The sequence below is a fragment of the Pogona vitticeps genome, chromosome 12, assembly GCF_051106095.1.
Source record: "Pogona vitticeps strain Pit_001003342236 chromosome 12, PviZW2.1, whole genome shotgun sequence".
In the NCBI taxonomy this organism is placed as follows: domain Eukaryota; kingdom Metazoa; phylum Chordata; class Lepidosauria; order Squamata; family Agamidae; genus Pogona; species Pogona vitticeps.
The window spans coordinates 2,507,549-2,530,779 of record NC_135794.1 but is presented as its reverse complement, the minus strand read 5'-3'; the positions used below and the strand labels follow the sequence as shown (position 1 = coordinate 2,530,779).

At 43.0% G+C, this 23,231-nt stretch overlaps 1 protein-coding gene and 1 long non-coding RNA gene across 2 annotated transcripts in view; both read right to left on the bottom strand.

Moving 5' to 3' along the window:
* MTMR10 (myotubularin related protein 10) overlaps positions 1 to 23,231 on the bottom strand; it is a 40,833-nt gene that overhangs the window by 7,059 nt on the left and 10,543 nt on the right. Inside the window, exons 3-12 of the mRNA XM_072981842.2 lie at positions 15,805 to 15,941; positions 15,275 to 15,347; positions 14,272 to 14,414; positions 7,220 to 7,310; positions 4,328 to 4,493; positions 3,944 to 4,031; positions 2,704 to 2,792; positions 1,732 to 1,862; positions 764 to 833; positions 386 to 456 (exon numbers count right to left, since the gene is read on the bottom strand). Of these exons, the coding sequence (XP_072837943.2) occupies positions 386 to 456; positions 764 to 833; positions 1,732 to 1,862; positions 2,704 to 2,792; positions 3,944 to 4,031; positions 4,328 to 4,493; positions 7,220 to 7,310; positions 14,272 to 14,414; positions 15,275 to 15,347; positions 15,805 to 15,941 (1,059 nt within the window). The remainder of the gene's footprint in view (positions 1 to 385; positions 457 to 763; positions 834 to 1,731; positions 1,863 to 2,703; positions 2,793 to 3,943; positions 4,032 to 4,327; positions 4,494 to 7,219; positions 7,311 to 14,271; positions 14,415 to 15,274; positions 15,348 to 15,804; positions 15,942 to 23,231) is intronic.
* Positions 6,734 to 7,169, bottom strand: LOC140702406 (uncharacterized). The gene is made up of 2 exons (XR_012081555.2): positions 7,040 to 7,169; positions 6,734 to 6,891 (listed from the first exon to the last, which is right to left on the bottom strand). It is a non-coding gene; the product is annotated as an uncharacterized LOC140702406 (long non-coding RNA).

Genomic DNA, 23,231 nt, shown 5'->3' with positions numbered 1-23,231 from the left:
GAACAGTTTCACACTGGGAATTCTTGGCTGGCTGGTGCAGACTGAGATCTGTTTTAAAATCCCTACACATTGAGTCAGAATATCCTTTATATGCCAATCAATCTCTGGCGTAACACCTCAGTTTCCCTTGGATAAAAGTCCTGGGAAAAAAACAAGTGAGAGGAAGAAAGAGCTCTCTTTGTGCCATAGCCCAGGGATAAATACATGGGAAGGGATTTTATGAAATCCCACCCATGATGCCCAACCGTGCTGCCCAAATTTTTCCTGCAGCTTTGGCATGTTCCTAAGAAACCGAAATGCAAGAATAGGGCAATCTCTTTATTTTAAAAATAATTAAATTGCAAGCTTTCATGGAGGAAATCCTTTCTAAATTAAAGCAACTTACCTTGTAAAACTACCGAAACATGCTTACTGTCTAGCATGTATACAAGTTCTGCAGAATGCTTCAGGAAGAGTCTAGACCAAAGAAAAAGGAAAATTAATTAATTTAGGTACATCAAAAAAGACTGTAAGTTTGCGGGATGCTTTGCCACAATGATCAACCTCTAGCTATTTTTATTATTCAGTGAAGTTTAATTTTCCAGAACGAAGTTGCCTGTGTTTAAGATTCATGTTTCTACAAAATGTACACACAGAGAACGCTTCTGAGTTATCAGCCCTTCAAGTTACACATCCCTTAGCTGTATCTTGTTCATAACCCATCTAAGACGTAAGGCCGCTTGTTGACTCTTCTGGAAGCTTTGATTCCCACCTCTGGACATACCTTACATATTCTAGCCAACGTGAATTATCCAGCAAGGACAGCCATTTTTCCTCTGTTTCTTCAAAAGGTTCTGCAATTGGAAGAAATGATCTTTTCAAGAACAAAATTAAACTGTCTCTTCTACAGAAATTCCAAACAAGTGGCTTTATGAACTAGGGTTGTGTGGTAGCCATCCACAAAGTGGGATTCTCAGAGGTATGTCCTCTGGGGTTCTGAGCAGACCACCCCCACTTTACCCACGGAAAAGGGTCATGTCAGCAATGCTATGGTTAGGAATGTGAAATCCCAATTATACCCGGAAAGGTGCATGAGTCACCTTTTGGCCCGGAGAAGCTCTACATGTGCATTCCACCCCACCCCCAAACAAAAACACACACGCACACACACACACACACACACACACAGAGTGAGAAGTGTTTCATGGAAACCCATGTATTAGCTCTGCCCTATCTATCTACTACCCTCAAATGGCTGGAGGGGTTTTCTCTACTTCAGGATGCTTGTTCTGCTCATGCAGCCTTCCTGTGAGTTTTCCAGCGGTGACCGCCAAAATTTTGAAATAGCATGTGGGATTTAAACACCCAAAAAGAATCTGCATTCTCCCTGAATCAGAAGTATGCATTTGGAAGCAAATCATACTGCTTCTCTCTGTCTCTCTTCTCCCCCAACATTGCTGCTCTTGATTAAAGTCATTTTGCAAGACAAATGCTTTTTAAGTTCAATCTGCAGTACATATTAGAAAAGGGATTTAAGATTATGCAATGCAGTTGGAGTTAACATTTTTGAATTTCTGGCACAACCCCTCTGCCTGTCTCAGTACAGAGTGGTTCTCTCTAGGTTCACACCATCCCTACATACATGCTCAGCCCTCAACTCTGAAGACAACATTTCTAGATCAAACCACGTCTAGAGTACTCAAGTGGACAGGCATTTGCAGAAAGAGAGCGAAAAAGGTTTCAAGGACCTACCATTCACACACAATTGCTTGAGTTTCAAAAAGGCAGACTGGATTTCTTGGATGTTCGGTAAACCTTTGTCCAAGTCAGATTTGTAAACATCACTTCTCTGCGGATGACTACGAGTGATTGCATTGCATATCCTGCCATTTAAAAAATATAGTAAGAGAAATCACATTATCTGTAGTGTTTTCCCAAGGTTACTTTGTCCACCCTAGTCTAAAATGTGTTAAGCTTGGGGAAGATCCATGTGCATTTTCACCACACAACTCATCTTTTAGAAAACCCACATTGTGCAAAATCTCAAAAAGCAAAAGTGTGCTGCTTATATACCACCCCACAGTGCTTCAAGCACTCTCTGGGTGGTTTACAAGTTAATTATGCATGTTACACATTGCCGCCACCTCCCAAGCGAGCTGGGTACTCATTTCACCGACTTCAGAAGGATAGAAGGCTGAGTCAACCTTGAGCCGGTTACCTGGGACTGAACCCTGGGTCGTGAGCACAGTTTTGGCTGCAGTACAGCAGTTTAACCACTGTGCCACGAGGCTCAGGTTGAGATAAATGATGCAAATCAAACATCTGTATGGAATGCTGTATGAATTTTGTGGGAAGACTAGGAACAACTCCGAATAACCAAAGGTTTTTAAAGCTTTTTTGCTGGATAATGAGAAAACATTATTGAATTAACCATCACTCTTCTTTTCTGATCATAACCCACTGTACTTGAGGATGTGTTGGACCTGCAACACCCAGGGTCTCTCAGCCACCAGGGCCAAAACAGGTCACAACATCAAGAAGGCCAGAAAAAGGTAGCTTCTTTCCTTGCCTCGGCATAACTAGGAAGAGGTGGGGATGAGGGCAGGGTAAGTGTCTTGTGACACATCAGCAGCTTTAATTTAACACAAGCTTCCATAGATTATGATCCCTTTGAACGCTCACTGCTCTGGCTCACCACCCATCAGACAACAGGATTGTCTTTACCGTTGATCTATTTTTCGTTGCTGCATCGAATCCCTGATGTTGGCCATTCTCACAAGAGCACTTCCGTTGGAATGATTCCAGCACCACATCTAAAAGAAGTTGGAGAGAGTTCTTCATATTGTGAATACAAGGTGTATTTCCAAAAATAAAAACTACGTGTTCACCCCCCCAACAACTAAAAAAAACTCCAAACCCAACAACAAAATGCCACCAAACCTTAGTACAGGCTTGTCCAACCTGCGGCCCATGGGCCGCATGTGGCCCAGGTCAGCTTGTAATGCGGCCCAGTGCAATTTTTTATTTTAAAAGAAATTCCAAAGTTTCAAGTTACACTGCTGGCGCTTGCGGCCGGAATGCAGCTGGGGCACGTCACAACGGTGGGGGAGGGAGAGGGAAGGAAGGAGCGGGAGGGGAGGGGAGAGGAGAGGGGGGCTGTGTGACTGCATTGTGCTGTCCCCATCAATAGGTGGACCCCCTCCCGGCCCCATAAAGCCACCGGAGTCGAAGCTGGCAGCCTCTGCTGTCTGAGATCGCAGCTGCCGGTAAGCATGCTTGGAGGGGGCTGCAGAGGACGGCTAGGGCTGCCCCCCCATGTGGCCCAAACCAAATTTATGTGTGGCCCAAGCCAAATTTTCATCTTCTAATGTGGCCGAGGGAAGGTGAAAGATTGGACACCCCTGCCCTAGTAGCTTCCTGAGACTTAAACTTTCACTTAAATGGGCGTGATGGGTGTGTTATCCTCCTGTAGATGGGCAAAGGGTTTGGAGGGTGTCAGAACTGCTGAAGCCTCAGGACACACTACTTCCAGCTTGGCTTGATACATCCTGCCTCCCTCTCTGCTCTGTTAACACAAAATTGGGACTAGAGCCTCAAAAACTGTATGGGGGGGGCTATTACTCCCAGGTATCTTCCAGCTAGCTTGCCAACACTAGAACCATCTGTTCCATCCCATTCAACACCACCACAGCAGAAAGCTCTACTAGCATGGTGACGTGGGACACCCACACACACACACACCCCGCTCCCCACTGTGGACGTGGAGTTGACTTATTTCCGCATAAGCGACACCTGCTCACACAAACAGTCCATGGATGCCTCCCTGGTGTGAGCAGCAATGAAGTCAACCTCTGCATGCTACAGCACTCGGTGGCAGTCGTTTGACTTAAGAGGATACTTGCCAGGCGGTGCACACTAGCAGTTAGGCACCAGTACCAACTGAGAACATCAGCTTCACACTTACCGGCATGCGTCTTCCAGGGAAGGCACAGGAATACAGCTTGAGATCTTGATCCGCCAAAGAAGATGGCACTACAAAGTATTCTGGAAGACTGGGAGCAAGACAAAGGGCATCTGTAATAGCGCTGCGTAGAGGAATAACTCAAGTGTTTTCTTTATGTCATTTTGCATTTTCTGAACTCAAAACACAAACGTTCCAAGTTAAAAACACACAAATCAAAGTGAAAATGTTCCACCCTCTGGATAAACGTTCTTCTCATGAAAGCATCCTAGTTCTCCAGCCTCTTTGAAGGGAGAGGATCAGACAGATCAGGTAAGTGAAGAACAATCCATCTCCGCCTCTTCCTCCCAACTGTGAGAAAGCTTTAAACTAAAAGAGCAAACTTACCAGGTAGATATCATGTAACCTTCATTGACTGAACACACGCGCCATTCTGATGCACCCGTTCTTTTGATCTCTCTGTCCCAATCTGAGTATGTTTCAAATAAGGGTGTCTGTGGGCCACCACCACCACCTCCTCCTCCTCCTGGGTCTAATCCATTCACTTTTTTTGCTACAAGAAAAGTAAATGAAGACTATTTTTAAAAAGCAAGTTGTATTATGCAAATACACAGAAGGACACTCTTTCCCAAGAAATATTCTGAATTGCCCAATTTTAATGTAATTATACACAAACTAGCCCAGAGTCTTACAATGGCAACTGTGAAGGACAGACTACTTGCCAAGCTATAGATTCTAGACAACTGGGTATATATTTCCATTTGTGCTTGGCTACATTTGTGAACTTGTGAAGACTGATGACGATGAACAACATGCAATCAATGCAGCCTGGTTATTTCAAGGCAGCAGCCTCTACAATACTAAAAAGAAGTTATCACTGTTGTGAGAAGCATCAAAATTTTTGTCCCTGCTTATGAGTTGGCTCAGATTTCCTCTGTGATGCACAGTGAGTCTTCACATTTGTGAAAAGATCTGAACATAAACTACACAACTGTAAACTATGGTGGCTGTTCTTCTCTTGTGTTGGCTTTCAAGAGGTAGAAGCAGTGAATGAGTTGTTCACATCTTTGTGAACAATCCACCCCTCCTTCTGTACTTGCTAGGTTTGTACGCTGAGCTTCAGAAAGGCGGGGGGGGGGAGAGCTGGTTTGCACAGAGACACTTTGTGCAAATGCAGAAATTTCAAGCAAAAAAACTCTGTTTTATTCTCCAGCTGGAGGCAAAAAACAGCAAAAATGAAAAATCTGCTGTGAATTTATCATGTGCCAACTATGTACAGTGAATTATTTGTTTAAAGCAAATAAAAAATGATACAGCACGTTAAGAACAAAACTATAGCACACTTCTTCCCTTGGAGTAATTTTTTTTATGCAGAAAGGAACTGTTTTGGTTTGTTTGAATGGTGGGGTGCCCAATCATGTGAAACTCCACCCCGCAGCCAAAAATACTACAAGCCACAGCAATGACAACTACACTTGAGCTCCCTAGATTTCTCCAAGAGCTGCCATTGTCTGATGCGAGAAAACCACTCCTGGAACCTTCATTTAATCAATATTGACAGAATAAAATATTCTATATTCATAAATTCTCTTCTCATACCTGTTTCAGGCAACACATAAAAATGTCACAGATTAAGTCTTCTTATTTTTTTAAAAAAAAAACTAGCACAGAGCATACAATCTTCTGTTATCCCACCTACTATATAGCCAATTGCTTTGCTTTAACACTGGGTTTCTTGCTGGTTGATTACATGTAGCATCCCATCTCTTGCCAGGGGAACTCAAGGCGGTTCTCAAACAGTCTCCCATCCAGCCAATGGCCTGACTGACACATGCTTAACTCCAGCCATTCTGCTCCAAAATGTGCCTTAGAGGTCATGGCTGTATGGCCGACCAGCCAAGGATGCTTCCTACTATGATGCCCACCATAGAGATGTCAAGGGGAACACAGCCTACCAAAGGAAATCAGACCCCCCCCCCACAAGATGGAGGCAGCAAAGAGCACCCTCTCAGCAGGACCATCTCAGGGAGAAGCCCCGCGGAAACGGAAGAGTGCTGCTTGAGAGCACTCATACGGCCCAGTTCCTATGCATCTTGGCAGAGCATCAGCAGATATTCCAATCTCCAACTCTTCTGCTGAAAACCCAGCTGCCCAAGAAGAGTGATTTTTTAATCTCACCTCACAACCATCATGGCGACGCCACCTATATGGGCCATTTCTGCACCGCGCGTCTTTGCGTGCATCTTTCACAAAGAAATGTTTCCCCTATTCTGCAGTGTCAGTTCCTACTGCACAGCATAAAAGCAATTGTCCTCGTAACTCAGGTTGCGTCACTGCCGGCAGTCAATGATAAATGATAGTGGCCTGAAGCCAAGGGCGAGGAACCTTACGCTGAGGGCTTAATGTGATTTCAGGTAAGTTCTGGGGGGGGGCACATTAGACAGGCAAGGGGAGCCCAAGGCAAATACATCAGGGATTCTAGCTTAGCTCTCTTACTACCAATAATCACAGCCTTGAGCAAAATGTTTCAGACTTTTATAGAGAAGGGGGTAAAACGAAAACATGCAAAAGCTGGGAAATGACCCAAGCAGAGTGTCATGGAGACGGGTCACATGGCTGTCTGGGGAATCCCAGGAGGGCTGGTGCGGGACTCCGGGAGGGCAAGTTCTGCTCCATAGCCTGAGGTTCCCCACCTCTGCCTTGAGCTGCATATTATGTCTCAGAGCCAGGCGGTTCCTTTCCGAGACAACACTAGGAGAAGTCACGTCCCGAAGGCATCTTTTTCAAGCTTACCTAACGGACGTGGTTCAGTTGGAGACTGACGTTAAGCAGGGAGGATGTCCTCCAACTCAGCCAGGGAAGCCAAAGATCTGAGTGGGAAGGAAGAGCTTGGACTGCCTAGCAAGCCTCTAGGAAAAGCAGGTGTGGTGTCCGCAGTGGTACAAATCCTCCTGCAACGCCACCAGAAGAGAGACTTTATTGCCAAGGGGAACGAGCCTGGGGGAAGGCCCTTATCTAGGTGCCCAAATGGGATGCGTCCGTAGAGAAGATCCCAAGAGGAAGGGGCCCCAAGTCCCTTCGCTAGGACTTTTTACACACCTGGTGAACACAGGAAGATATTATCATTGTATTTAGACTTTCAGAAGAAGCTTATGGATGCTTAGAGAATTATTATTTTCCAAATGGCCTGTTGTCATTACAAAAGCCCCTGTCGATCTTGGAAGCCACATGATCCCTTAGGATCCTTCTTTGTGCCAGAAGCGTCGCTCTGCCAGTTACCTGGATTATTATATTTCTTGCCCACATATTCGAACGCAAAGAGAAGCTGAAGATCTGCTGGTTGGGAATAATGAGCGATTGCAAGGCATACCTGTACAAGGGAAGAAGTAAAAAAGATACGTAATGAACAAAAACAACTCCCACGACTGTTTAGCAGAATAGCACACTGCATAAAAAAAAATACAGTTTTAAAAACAGGGAAAAGCTCAAAATAAGAGTCTGTCCAAACATAGCATGAGACCAAAGCCCTCAAACTTTTGTGGCTGCAACCTGACCTGGCTTTTCCTGTTACTGCCCAAAATCTGCTTTTAGATTTAGCTTAAGAACAGGTGTAGCCCCAGAATAGGACATTCATGTATTACCAATGCAAAAACTGATACAGACCCCAAAATATATTACAATGTTATAATGAATTCCAATAATACATTATGTCAAGGCAGTGCCCTTTGTATGATAAATGTTTCATCTCTGTCAGGAGAATTTTCTATTATAAACATGAATGGGTGAGACTGAAATGGGACCTTTTAAGTTTCTAGCCTCCAGGATGAATTGCGTTAAGTGAAAACAGGTTAGGCTGGCTTTATTCTCTTCCTAAAAGCATGAGAAATCCAAGGTCACATTGGGGGTTCTGTTGGTTTGCTCTACTGCACATACTCCTAAGAAAGACCCTTTAACTGGGGAATAGCATTTAGAGACACACTATATATAAATTCCTTTTGACATGCTTCATCTTTATCAGAAATTGCCTACCACAGAGCAGAAAGGAGCAACTACAATCCCAGATTCCGAAAAGAGGAGAAAAGGCAAATCCAGACCCAGCGTGGGTAAACAGAAGAACTCATGTTACTCTCTGAACTATATAGCCTTTGTGCCCAACATGCTTCTTAAAACAAACCTTCAGCCTCACTACGAACAAACTATTAAAATCTATCTTGTTAGTCTGTTAGTGGCTTTTATCTGTAGGCTTCCGTGATTTGTGTAAAACATGTTATTTCAGTCTGAAATAACTCATTAAGAGTATTATGGGGTTTTCCCAACCCCATTCATCAAAAAACTATTTTTTCTTCAATGAATCTTGAGATCCTTTTATTTAAACAGCCTTCACCTCACCAATTCTTGTTCTAATTTGCAAGACACCCTTCACGCTCACCTTACAGACTGAAATAAACAAGCTACAGACAACAATAACCAGGGCTGAGCACCACTGCCGTATGGGTTCCTTAGTTGTTTGGAGGAAACAAAACTGGAACACCAGAAACAGCCAAAACTGAGTAGAAAACAATGGGTGTATTTATTTATTGTGAGGAATTTTAATGTAGACCCCAAATTTATATTCCTACTCCCAGCTTGGAACTGCTAGGTATTTACAATTTAGAAAGCAACTGGGGACAGGGGAGCTATTGTCAAGGGTCTTAATGGAAGCAATTTCTTAAAACCAGATTGCAAATGTCTTGGACAACAAGGAATGCCACAGAAAAGGAGAAAGGTCAACCTTTTTTCTGTCTAGTGCGACAAAACATTTCAATTAATCATTGCCCTGTTTCTTCTCTGCCCACAAACTGCTTACAAAGAAAAAAAAAGAGAGTATTTTGAGATGCTCAAATTAAAGCTGCCTCCCCCACCAGCTTTCCATCAGCTTTCTGTTCCTGCTGTCCTGAAACCAGCTCAAAATGGACCAACAGCAGATCTGAGCTTTGTTTTCCTGTCAAGAGGATTCTCTGCCCCAGCCGCTAACCCAAACAGGTGCCTTCAAATTGCTGTAACAACTGTAAAAGAGAAGCACAGAATAACTGAGTCGGAATGAGGCCTCTAAGGCCATCGAGTCCAACCCCCTGCTTCAACGCAGTAATCCAAATCAAAGCAGACATGACAGAGGATTGCCCAATCTTCTCTTGAATGCCTCCAACAGTAGAGTGCTCACCACCTCCCAAAGTCATCAGTTCCATCATCATACTCTTCTAACAGTTAAGAGGTTTTTCCATATTCAGCCTAAATCTGGCTTCCTGTAGTTTGAGCCCTTTATGATCATGAGATGGCTCTTGGTCGCTTACTGAGCTTAGTTTCACTTGACTACTAGATAGCAGCTAACATAGACTGCTCTACCTGCCTTTCTGTTAGACTATAAAATAAGTAAGGTTTAGATCCAAAGAACCACCTACTTCTTCCAACTCCACTCTGATCCATGCTCCTCCCAAAGAGCCACTCCTAAGGATTAGGGGGTCTACTAGTAGAACATGGGAGGATGTACAGAGTAGGACAAATAGTGAGCGAAGTGCTGGAGTGCAAAAGGGGTACACAAACACACACAGAGCACATGGACAGCCATGCACAGGGCACTGGAGATCTAAGCTAAAATGTGCAAATGTATGCTTTACCCCCTGCAAGACCATTCAAGTGGACTATACTGGCAATAATTGGGGGGAGGTCTCTGTTTGCCAAAAAAACAACAAAAACAAAAAAACAAACCCAACTTGCTTTTGCTCAAATAAAATCACCACTCCTCCCGTGAGAACCTCCAGAATCCTCCTGGAAGGCAGAGGAGGGCAAAGTGCTGGCTTCCAGATGCTACTGGTTGGCAGTTACAGCATCCCTCACCCCTGGCGAGGCTGGCACGTGGGCCCTCATCTCTGGAGGACGGCTGTTTGCTTGCCCCTGTCCTATAGGCTGATACGTTGATTTAAGGTGCAGCTGAGCCTCTCTTTCTGAGCCTTGACAAGGGAGGGAGGAAGGACCTGAGACCCAAAGCCACTCACCTCAGAGAAAGGAGCAACAGCAAGACAGGGCACCTTGCAAAGCATGTACAGTGGTGCCTCGCTTAACGAGTGCCTCGCTGAGCGATGAAATCGCTTAACGAGGCACTCTGGGCCATCGCTGGAGCATTCGCTCAGCGATGGCCCCTATGGGGTTTTTTCGCTTTGCGAAGATCGCTAAGCGATTCGCTTAGCAATCTTCGCATAACGAAGCCGGGGAGAACAGCTGATCGGCGGTTCCAAAATGGCCGCCGGAAGGTCCGCGCCGCATTTTCGCGCCCTGCCCTCGCTTAACGAGGGCGCGAAAATGGCGGCGCTATGAAGAAACATCGCTGAACGGTGAGTTTTCAAGCCATAGGAACGCATTGAACAAAGTTCAATGCGTTTCTATGGCTTTTTTTATTCCGTTTAGCGATGTTTCGCTATAGCGAAGGTTAATCCGGAACGGATTAACCTCGCTATGCGAGGCACCACTGTACTTATCTATTTCACAGAGTGCTGTGCCTAGGATAGGTAAGGTTTAGTCAAGTACAGCTGCTGGTCCTGCCAAGAAAACCGCATCCCCCACAGAACATGCATGACAACAAAATTCCAGTTGCACCATCAAGCACAATGAGTGTCTCCCCAGCTTCAAGAGAAAAGTGTTGCTTTTGATTTCCACTTAAAAACATATTACTTCCTTCAGAGCTGCTGACTAAAATCTCCCATGGCCTCGGTTTCCACTCCACTTACTTCCATTCCCTCAGCTTCCTCCCACACCCCCATGACTTGCCTTCCTCTGGAGACTTTTCAGATAGAATCTGACAGGAAAAACAGCTGAGGAAAAAAAAAACCCAGCAAGAAGGTTCATGCCCCTCACTTTGTCACCAGCTCATCACTCAAAAGAGTCAAGCAAATTCATATAATGCTGTTAGTCTGTTGCTGCCCCCTCCTCCAATCCGTTTGGCCCCTTCGCTAGCGACTTTCGGAGTCACTAAAAAAAACCTTGCTATTCAGGCAGGCATTCCAAAATATTATATCTGCGGACTCAGATGAATCTATTTAGCCTTAATTTGAATAATTCTGCCATTCTAAATGTTCTCATATAATTGTATTTGTATGCAATTCGACTGTACTGCTTTTGTATTTTATTATTTTCTTTTTTTAGTTTTGTCAAATTGGTATTTTAATTATGTTGTTTTATATTGTATAGAGTGGGCCTTGGCCAGATGGCCAGCATAGAAATGAAATGAATAAACAAACAAACAAACACATGCATGCCTCTGGGAGCTACTGGACTACAATAGCCATCACCACCACCACTTTCAGCTATGCTGCCCAAGGTTGATGGGAGTCAGAAGACAACAATATCTGGAGCACAACATCTGTTCTTCACTTCTGACTTGAGCAATGATATCGATTCACTGGACCCAGAAGCTTCTCCATTCGACAAATTACGAGTTGATATCTCTCATTCTGTACACCAAGGGGTTTTGTTTTTGTTGTTAAACACAACTCACAGCAGCTTGTTCCCCCAAACATACAAACTTTTCAAAAATTCCAAAAATGCATGTTCTAATCTGCTTTTAAATTAAAGAGGATTTGGAGTGGGATGTAAGACCACAAAAACCTAACCCATACTAAGAGCTATAGATAAAAAATAAACATGCTGGCACCAACCCTACACATAGTCTAAGGTACAGAGCATGTTGACTTTGCCTTGGAAACAACCATAGGAGACAGAAGGAAGCAGGACAGCCTCAGCTCTTCCCTTCTGTTTCTTGTAGGTTTGTTTGTGGCATTAACCTTCTTTCGCACTTTTTAACTTTCCAGCAGAAAGGGAAAAAAAGGTTTAAGAAGGCTGGCAACACATGCAAGAACTCACATGCCTTGGAGACCCATGTAAACAGTTCTCCCCCACCCCCTCAAAAAAATCAGGGATCCCTTTTCAGGAGAAAAGAACATATATAGGCTTCTTCCTCTTTCAGAAAAAAATTATGGAAGGTTAAATCTGAAAATATCCAGAGGGAAATACCATTGGGGGGGGGGAGCTGAGATTGTCAGGCTTCCAAGAAGAAATTATGACCTAACTCAATGTGAACAAAACGCCAGATCTGTGTGTCGCCTCCCACTCTGCTTTCTGTGAAGAAAAGGCAGGACAAGAAGGCACCGAGTCCATTGGTACAGATATATGATTCCTGATTTCCAAACCATGCAAGTTCTCCCTTTTGCTGGTTACGTCTTAGCCAGGGTTGTTCTCCTAAGGATCTGAAGCAAGGGTGGCAAGTGAGTTTGCAACACATTCTGAGTAGCGTTAGCCATATGCACCACCAAAGATGCGCAACAACCTCATCACGACTGATGCACGCTGCTATTGAAAAGTGGTACGCTCCCAGTCTCTGGCTCAGGGTTGGGATATTAGGCATGTTGCATCTGACCCTTCAAGCTTTTGTCATGTTCATCCTCCTGCCACAAACTTCGCACTTCCTGAATCATGGGCCTTCATTCCAAAGCTTACGAGTAACACCACCACAGCAGTATAAGCAGGGTGGTGCATTAATGCCAAGGAAACATGGGAAACTGTCTTTGTTCATGTGCACAGTGACTGTGTCCAGTGCTTTAAACATCTCATATTTTCATTTCAAGAACAACCACCGATTCTAGGTTGCTAAAACAGAAAACGCATTCAAGACTAGATTGACTCAGCCCATATCTATTTCAGGACATTAGATATTTACTAATTCTACTTAAAGAAACTCCACCAAATTCAAGACCTTGCCTCAACATACAACTGTACAAGGAATTTAAAACCAAGAGAGTAAATATACTGGTACAGTATAAGCCACACTGAATGGGCTTCTTGTTCTCTCTTTAGCCAAGCCCAAACATTCATTCAGCAGTTTTTAAACAAGAGCAGAATGCTCAGCATCCGCCAGAGAAAACTCTTGACTCCAACTTTCCAGGAGCTACGTGTGAATTTTGATGTCCCAACCTATAAGCACTACAGGGGTAAAGGACAGGCGCTGTTAGCACGGAACTAAGAGTTTCCATTTCTAGCATTAACAAACTTTCCACTATGAATGTCTTGGTCTAATACACAATTTGATTCCAGTCTCAGGAGTTTTAAAATGAATGGCTAGAGTATCTGATCCATTAATCCCCCAATTCTTAAACTGGAAGGTGGGCAGTGGGCACATCTGCCAGGACACATAATGCACCCTGGGAGTCTATATTGGGAGAAAGAAATATAAATGAAATGCAAACATAAAGAAATAGTCATGTATTTAACAATGAATCAAGCTAGCCAAAGAGGAACAAGTTAAAATTGCTCCCTTACTGGTGTGGCCTCAGTGCAAATGAGAAACACCGTCCCCTCCACTCACTACAACTTACAATCAAGAGAAACATCTCAGGAAATCCCGCCATGCCTCTCCCCAAATCACAGCTAAGTTTACCTTCGGTTATCAGACATTTGGATGTACTGCACCAAACAGACAAGAGGGCCTGATGCTAGAGGGATCGGGGAAAGCAAAGCCATTTAAGAGGATAGCCTTAAACATCAGGAAAAGGAGAAACAGGGTGCCCCCACACATTAGACTAGACTGTGGTAGAGATGCTGCTGCTTCTCCAAGCATAAAGTATTAAAGGAACAAAAGGTAATATGCTTTGGAAAACTGGCTGCCACAAAGGCAGTATGCTTGTACAATTCTAAAAGTTTTGAAACCATAACACCAAACACCGTTCAAGGGTTAAGAACACACACTGGACCAGTTCAGATGACTGTGTTTCCATCGTTTACCTAAGATATGTGTTGGACCACACCCTTTGCTCTTCCCTTTGCAGTCACACCACAATGTCTGTAAACCATAGCTTCCTGTTTCATTCAGATGGAAGAACCTTGCAGGTGCTAAGTTGGTGAACAGAAGTTGGGAACAGCGTACAAGCAAACACTGGCTGTGTTCATCCATTCAGATTTAAGTTCCGTTAAGCCAAGATGCATACACATTTTCAGCCTACAGAAGCAACCTTTTGCCTCTCCCTTTGGCATACCGTCATGACATCATAGTTCCTTGTTTTGTTTGAACCAAGAAACTGAGGTTAACAGCTTCAAAAGAAGCTTGAAGTGTAAGTGGAATAAGATCCTGGCCTGCTGTGAAACTGGTAAACCCTAGTTCTTCAAAGATATAAACACTACTTCTAGTGTAAGGAATGAAGTTTGTCTGGCCTTTAGCCAGAACAACACTGCACTGATATTCACGCTAATATCTGTGGACCATGGACACAAAGAGACATTCAAGACAAAAACTAGACCTGCGGCAGTACCTTTTTTGCACTTTCTGGTCCTGCTTCATCAAAACGAAACCGGACAATACGGAAGTCTTTGCAATAAATAATTAGTTCTGTTGGATTAAATTTAAGTTTTTGATTGGGGCCCAGAACCTTCTGTTTCCTTTTTGTGTCATTTACTGAAAGAAAAAAAGATTCAGAAGAGGCACAAAATTACATATATATTTTAAAAAAAAACAAAAAAACGAAGCATGCAGAACACTACCAGGAACTCAACACTAAAAGCATTCACTAAACAAGGAATTTTAAAAAGTGCACTGTTGCACAGTGGACTTCGTAATAAGCATTCACGTATCTCATCTCCCTCAAGCTGCCCTTGTCACACTCGAAGTTGAATTATAAAAGCGACCCTGGAGATATATTTTTTACGAAGAAACCTGCCTTCAAGTGGAGTTTGGCTCAAATAACTTTCTAGCTTTATGCTTCCCTTTAGAAACGTCTCGGCGCTCCTGTCCTCTTGAGAAAGCAGGCCAAACAGATCTCTGATCCGAGATCACCTGCCGAGATCATTTGACAAGGTGCAGCTTAAACCACCCAGCCCTTGTGAGGAATCTTCCCTTTGAACAGCTATATATATGCTCCTTATTTCTTAGTTCCATCTTATTTGAACTGTATGGCACCTCTGGAAGCCTACCGCAGGAGGCGGCAAGTACCGTATATCATGACATCGAGCTTGGCAGAAACACCCCAGAGGAGTCTCTTGTGGGTTTGCATTATCGACACACTGACATTTTTAAAGGCTTGATCTCAAGAGTGTTTCCCAAAAGTTGCAATGACCAGAATGATGTTCCTTGACATGAAAGAAGGCTCATAGCTGCAGCTTTATGTCACAATCCTGTACACATTTACCTGGTGGTAAGTTACATCCGATCAAGTTGCAGGGATTATGAACCAATCCATACATATATACAAGCTGTTTGTTGAACTTTAACTACACTGAGATAATTTTATCTTTGATAAGCAACCGTTTCATACCTACCTGTGACTATTTGCTCAATGCATGTTAGTGCAACATCATGTTCTCCCAGGAGAAGGTTCCTATACTGAAACTTCTGAAATAAAGGAGATATGCTTACAATAATCATCATTCTTATGGCTACTAATTTTGCAGATAAAGTATGAGCCCTGTTTTCCATAATCACATATAATCTTCTGGAAACTGGGATTTAAAATGTTTATAGAGATACTGGGCGGAATACTTAAGGAAGTCTCTTAGGGCTGAAATGGGTTGTACAGGATGAGCACCCTGACTCTTCCCCACCCCATACAGCACTCATCCAATACGGGCACTTCAGGACAGGGGACCCATCTTGGTCCAAGCAGGTGGTGTGGTTTATGCTGGTGCTCACAGAGGCCTAGGAGCAACCCTGCTGAAGGATGCAAGCCATCCCACAAGACACAGGCATACGAGTCTTCACACTGGATTTAGGCCCACCAGCTCACGTGTCAGTATACTGTGGGCATTTACATCCATATCCTGGCACACAGCAGTTGCCAGCATAAGCTCACCTGAAACGGCATGGGATCATCGGTAATGAAGGATATCTTGAAGTTGCTGCAAATGAGCTTCCCCCATAAATCATACTGGCTTGTATCAGTTGCAATGCATTTCCTCACAAAGTTCACTTCATTCACTACAATTTCACCTTGAAAAAGAAAGCACAAAATAAAGGCAGGTTAATTCAACAAATGAATGTTTGCTTAATGGCAACTGCTAGCCAAAAAAAAGTTCTTGACTATAACTTGTACTTTTAAGAAAGCTGATTGGAAAGGGGGGGGAAGGGCTGTTTTTAATACCAGAAGTATGAAACACAAAAATATACCTAAAAAATGAAATATGCATTCTAACCTGGCCTCCAAAACTTTTAATTTCAAGAAGTGTACTCGCAGGTTTAATCAAAAGCAAGGCATAGTACAAGATACAAAGCTACCTCTCCCGTTCTTTATTTCAAGAGTGCTCCAGAGTTTTCCTCATGCTGCCAAGTTTGTTTATATATTCTCTGGTTTATAATAACTAATAAATACACAATAAGAGGCTCCGCTTTCCAACGGCTTTAAATTCAGCCTTTAAATTCATCCCTGCTGGCCAGTCATATTACTTTCACATGCTTAACTACTGTTTATAACCCTGATTTTGTGCCAGCTCCTCCAGTGGTTACCAGTGTTCTTCCAGGCCCAATTTAAAGTCCTGCTTGTCATCTTTATGGCCCCAACTGGCTTGTGGCTATGTTATCTGAAGGACCAGCTGCACCTTTGTGTTTGTTTCATTCATTCATTCATTCATTCCCTACCTTTTAGCAACAAATCTCCATGCAAGGTATAATCAATCAATCATGCACCACTTTCAAGAAGGGAACACAGAAGAGGAAATGACTGTATATATGAGTAGAGACACTCACTTAACCATCTACACTCTAAACTGTTCAGGGCTTTGATAGTCATTATCATCAGCTTGACTGCAGACCTGTATGAATATGCCTGGCCCCCAAGACGGGTGCGAGGGGCCAAGGTCAGATACCTACTGCTAAAATCTATTAAGATACAGTCACATCCATGGCTGGCCTTCTCTGTGGTGGCCCCGTTTCTACTGAATGTTTTACTTTGGCATGTATACATAGGTCCCTCTGTGTTTAAGGCAAAACGAAGCGTGCTGCTTCAAACAGGCCATAAAGATTTGGCTTTTCTACTGTCTTCACAATTAAGCTACATTATACATTTTAGTTAACAGTATTTCATTCTACAGGTTTAGCAATTTATTGAGCTCTATGAATGCATTAAGAAGCTGGACAAAGAAAAGGATGACCAACCTTCCACTCTTATCTGCAAGGGTGGTTTAATATACCTAATTAGTCATCAAGCCCAAGGAAACTAACTATTCACTTCATCCTCCTAAACCAAACCTTTAAGATAAAGGAAATAGGATACACAGTCACGAGAAACAAGACAAAACCCGAAAGGTATTTTTGCATATTTGTCAGACGCAGAGTTTAGAAGACCATTTTCAGACAGGGAAGGTAAACAACAGAGCTATTTGCAGGTATAGGCCTGCTATAATGCTTTCTCTAAATTGAGGCAGTGCGGTTCCCTCCCCTTTCCGTTTCAAAGGCACAGACTGTTCCAAGTGCAGACCGGTAGTCAATAACATGTGACTTGGCCAGACAAAAGCAAATGCAAATGAGAAGAAAGCAGGCTGAATTAAAGCTGCCAAGAAGCTAGAAAATGCCCTACAGAATTACTTTGAAGGAATTTATACACATGTGCACTACTTTGGCCACTGAATTGCATCCAGATCTGATATCTAAAGAATTAATACAAAAGAATTACTATGAAATGTAAGTTACATTTTTATATTAAGGAAACACATAATCGGCTAGTCCTCTAGCCCAGTGGTTCTTAACCTTTTTGAAAGAAACGCCCCCTTGAGCCATTGAGGAAGTTATCATCGCCCCCCTCCCTGAGGTGATGATATCTTACCTACCTACCTACCTACCTACCTACCTACCTACCTACCTACCTACCTACCTACCTACCTACCTACCTAGTCTCCCTCCCCACCTGGGTGCGAGGCAGCGCTTCACAGGGCAAGGATGAGGACCCAAGAGACCCTTTCCTTCCACCCGATCCCCACTCAGTGCTCCCTTAAAGGAGGCGTAGCAGGTAGAAAGAGCTGGATCATCTGGCGGCAGCAGCAGCACTGGATCTACTGCCTGCACTGCGGCTGCAGTCGGCTTCACAGGTTTGGCTCGCTTCAGCACCCCCCTACAGCCCCCTTCTGTTCTTTCGCCCCCACACCGCCCCTTTTCGTTCTACCGCCCCCTGAAAAATGAAATCGCCCCTGGGGGGCATTATTGCCCACGTTAAGAACCACTGCTCTAGCCTGTTATATAACAGGCACCCCTGAAAGCATAGCAGGCCAATGCCTTACAGCAGCTGTGGTCCTGCTCCAGTATCTACTCAGACGATCTAGCTGGTCTTTGGATAAACGGAGAAAAGCAAGCCAGCACAAAAGATAGTGGTTCCTAAACACAGGAAATAACTTTAGTCAGCAATGTGAAATTAGAAACCTGGAATGATGGGGAAAAAAAGGGGAAGAGGCACTATGATCATGCATTCTATTTATTTATTTTACAATTACACTCTTCTTCCAAAGAGCCACAGCTACCTGCAAGGAGGACTAAGCCAGTAAAAAGGATGATGGGCCCAAGGTCACTTGCTGAGCTTGGCAACAGAGCAGGAATGGAAATCCATCAACATTGCCCACTCTCACCTACATTTCCTGCAGAGTCTCTTCCAAAAATCACTTTTTAATTAAAACACCATCCCAAGTAGTTGGATTCTTAGTTAGGCCAGACTTTTTTTTTTACTGTTTAAATCTATTATTTTTCCCAAAAACAAACCCTTTTTTAAAACAAAAAGTATTCTTTATCCCTCTTTTCTTTAGCGTTAAGAAGAATATAAGCACCTGTTGAATTAAACCCAGCAGATTATATAAACAGATAAATTTACTGAGCAGGGTCTACAGATGAAGTATGAATAAGACAATGCCAGCCAAAGAACCTGGCATCCGCCAAATGTTCTCTTGGGGTGATGGGATTTACATTAAACTACACAGTTATGTAAGTCCTCTCCCTTCTTAGAATTTTGAGATGAACCAGAAACAGTGGGACAAAGCTCTTCAGCTGAGGCATAGCATTTGAAATGACTTTTATGTACTGAGCCCTGAAGCCAGTTAAATACTGTACTGTTTATTTATATTGCATGAATGGGGGCAGTATAAAGAAAACTTGTTCATCTATTTTGCAGTAAGCAGTGGAGATAAATACATGGAACAAAGGGCCACTGTTCGTTGAAGATTCCTTTCACCAAGCCCCCTCCAGCATTTTTGGTTTGTTTACCGCTTCAGGGGTCTACATTCAACTTGTTGAGTACGCCCCCCAAAGAACAAACTGCTATACCTAAAGAACTGCAAAGGAATGAGTCTATATGCCACACAACAAAAGAGAAGCAACTGCACCAACACTACAGATAAATGCAACAAGACAGGTCAAAGAAAGGCAAATACAGTAGACATCTTCTAGCCCCATCTGAAATACCTTTTTGAAACTTTATCAAGATTTTCTTCTTTGCTACATGTTTCAATAGAAAGTAGTCTCCTACTTGCAATGACTCACCTCTCTTATTTAATGCTTTAAAATTTTTGTACAAAGCATCATAATCTGTGATTAAGACAAAAAAGTTACTCATTTCTTTGGTATGATTAATTCAAACTCAACAACTCATATGTTCCAATACATTTTAAGGAGTTGATATCACTGTGTGCAATCAACTAACAGGAAAAAATACTAGGATATGACCTGGCAAAAAAAAGCATGGCAGCAAAGCACCGTGAATGGTATTTTCATTGGAGGTGGGCCCTTGGGCCTCTTCATCTAATGAAAACCCAAAGCAAACAGCTGCCAAGTTGCAGGATTTACTCTTTCTTGAAAACAAACGTCAAAAGCAGCTCCCTAATGAAAGCAAGGTCTGTGGTCTTTAAAATGTATTGGTAATCCCAAGTAAATATTTACTATTATTATTATACGTTGAAACTTTTTAAACTGCCCTTCACCTTTATAAATAGAAAGGTACAGAAGCAGAATTCAAACAATAAAATCAAATTAAATGAATAAACACTCTAAAAATATGTCCACAAAATTAGGAATAGCAACAAAAACAATCAAGCAGATTAAGTCAGGCAATTAAAATGCCTTGGCAAACAAGAGTGTTTTAAGCGGGCAACGAAAGAGCTGCCCTCCCCCGTGCCAATTACTTACATTTCATCGCACGTATGCTCCATCTGTTCTCGGAATACTACATACCAGTTTAATCTCTCCCAACAGAAAGACTCCACAGGTTGAGGACTGGCCCAACACAAAATTCTGCTCAAGGCAAAGACCAAGGCCCCATCTCTCTTCATTCCAAGAACAAAAGCTGAGCGGACAAGCAGTAGACGCTTCCTTCAACCATGAGGAATGGGCAGTGTCCCACACCACTGGTTCTTAGCCTTTTCCATCATAGTACATCCCACTAATCACAGTAGTTACAAAATGTTAACAAGCATCTTGTTATTGTATTTCTCATTTACAGTTCACTTCTAAAGAGAGTGTTTCCCATCTTGAACTAATACACACTGGGATCCAAAAGAGGATGCGAGGTCGTGCCTGGAGCCCATGCTGGGCAGAGGTGAGCTGCCTCAGGCAATGTCTCTGTTTGGGCGCCAATTGTGGGTGATCATGGAACAAAGGAAGGCTAATTGCCTTAGAGAGAGAACAAAGCAGTCGACAGCGGATGTCTGAGCCAGCGGAGCCTACTGACAACACCCTGAGAGTTCTTTCATTTACTTAGCATGATTACATAGTATGTTATGAGAGAGACAGATAGGATACTAGTTACCTAACTGTAACTAGGATTGGCTAAAATAACCCTTTGATCTTATGCTCTACCTCTAAGCGAAAGGGCAGAATAAGGGGCTACCCTGCCTGCTGGCAGCTTCGGCTTCCTACCAGGAGTGTATGCACATCACTGAAATAGAATGCAGCCACAACCTTTAAGCAAAAGTTTCCCACATGTAGTAAGTGAACAGATTAAGAAAGAAGTTCCAGAATGCACATCTCAAGACCTTATATATTGTACTATGCTATTTTATAGCTGTTTTTAGGCACAATGTCAGAACTAAGCCAGCTCCAATTCCTAGCAGCACCAAGCAAATGTATATATATCACAGCAGAACAGCAATTTACAGCACACTTAATTGTATATAGATCCTAACCACCGAACACTTCCTACAAACAAATACAAAGGATCGCAATGATTAAACCAAGGGTTTGTTTCTAAACCCAATTATGGTCAAGGAGGTTTTGGTCCTCACCAGCTGAATATTAAAACTGAAAGGGTTTATTAGCATGCACCGAGTATTTAAATGTAAATTTCCTCTAATCCGCTTCTAAATGAATCTTCTGTTCAGTGTGCTCAACAGATATTCCAAAGTTCAAAAGGGAAAAACACTGTTCAGAGGAGACTCTACTTGTAAGCTCATGAAGTGCTTTTTGAAAATCCTTTTAGGGAATTTCCATGAGCACTTGCAATGTGTGAGTTGCCCCACAAGAGATTCTAGAAGTAACTGCACACTGCTTTGTTAACTGATGCCATCTGTTCACATTTCATTCATTTTCCTTTCCCGGGAATTATTACTTAAGATGCAGAAAAAAGTAGCAAATTACCTTGGGCAGTGCTACAAAGAAGGCATTTTTTAATCATTAACTATGGCCACCACTCTATTTGGACGCTAAACAAAAAGTAATGGTAGACAACATTCAGCAGACACGCTTGCCTTGGGACTATTAAAAGTTAAAGGAATTGGGGAGAAGCTGAATAAGGAGCGAGATAGTTAAATAAGTTGGCCATTTACCCAGACAATGTACAGGCCCCCAATCTGCTCCTCTGAAATATGCACAAAGTAAACATCCCCCCTCGGGCACAACAATACTCTTACAATCCGGACAATGCATCCTAGCATTTGTATTCTATGCAAAACATTTCACAGATGGCTGAATGAAGCAACTTTTAATGTTTTTAATGCTAACAAGGATTCACTCTGCCCTTTTCTATACCCTATCCCTCATACACCTGTTCTGAAATGGAAATCCAGAACGCTCTTCCAGACTGATTCAGCTTATGAGAATTCCCAGTTTTACAGATATAGTCAGGGAAATGCCTAGCTCTGCCCACATCCACTGTTGCTTTATTTGCACGATGCTGGAGCTTGAAAAGGAACTGCTCTTCCTACTTGTGTGTAAGATCTACATGACAGCAAGAACCCAGATTTGCCAGACCTCTCACTTCCATATGGACCCTGTGCATTAGTAAGAACCTCGCTTCTCTGGGATCCTCCAACATATAACATGAATAAACGGATTATGGAGGGTGGGGGCACAGCTAAGATTTCCTCTCTAACCAGGCTAATGAAAACAGGAATGCCGAGGATCACTTCAGGTTCTAGGGAATGCCTATCAGAACCATAGCAGCACTCCACACTAGGCAAACACAGACGTTCACAGTGCTTAATGGTTTTAACATGCCATAAAATAGCTGAAGGTCAATCAAAGTCAGTAGACAGATTAATTGATTTACACGGGGTCCTAAAAAGAAGTAACAATGGTTGAGTTTCCTCTCTTTCTTTTCTTCAAATTAAATACAATTAATATGAATACTTTCAAACATATAGTGGACAGGTGCCTTTTTCCCCCCTTTCTTGCACACATATGCACACAAGAGAATAAATATTTTACTGTGGTGCACCTCCTGACAAGTGCCTACTTCCTATAAAAAGGAAGCAAGCCTATTTTTTAAAAGTCCCATTAGGGACGTGGTGGCGCTGTGGGCTAAACCGCAGAAGCCTGTGCCGCAGGGTCAGAAGACCAGCAGTTGTAAGTTCGAATCCACGCGACGGAATGAGCACCCGTCGCCTGTCCCAGCTCCCGCCAACCTAGCGGTTCGAAAGCATGCAAATGCGAGTAGATAAATAGGGACCACCTCGGTGGGAAGGTAAACAGCGTTCCGTGTCTAAATCACACTGGCCATGTGACCACAGAAAGATTGTCTTCGGACAAACGCTGGCTCTATGGCTTGAAGAGCGGGATGAGCGCCGCCCCCTAGAGTCGGACACGACTGGACAAAAATTGTCAAGGGGAACCTTTACCTTTACTGTACTGCCCCATTAATACACAAATGAATGTCGAGGATTCAGCCAGTGACCACTATTATTTGGCAGTAACGAACAAAGAATGGAACTCTTTACCATCCTCCATGTTAGCCTAACATGATCCACTAAATCATACTGAACATGCTGTACTTTTTTCCAGGATTTATGGGACAGCGATCTGCCATGTGACCCTTCA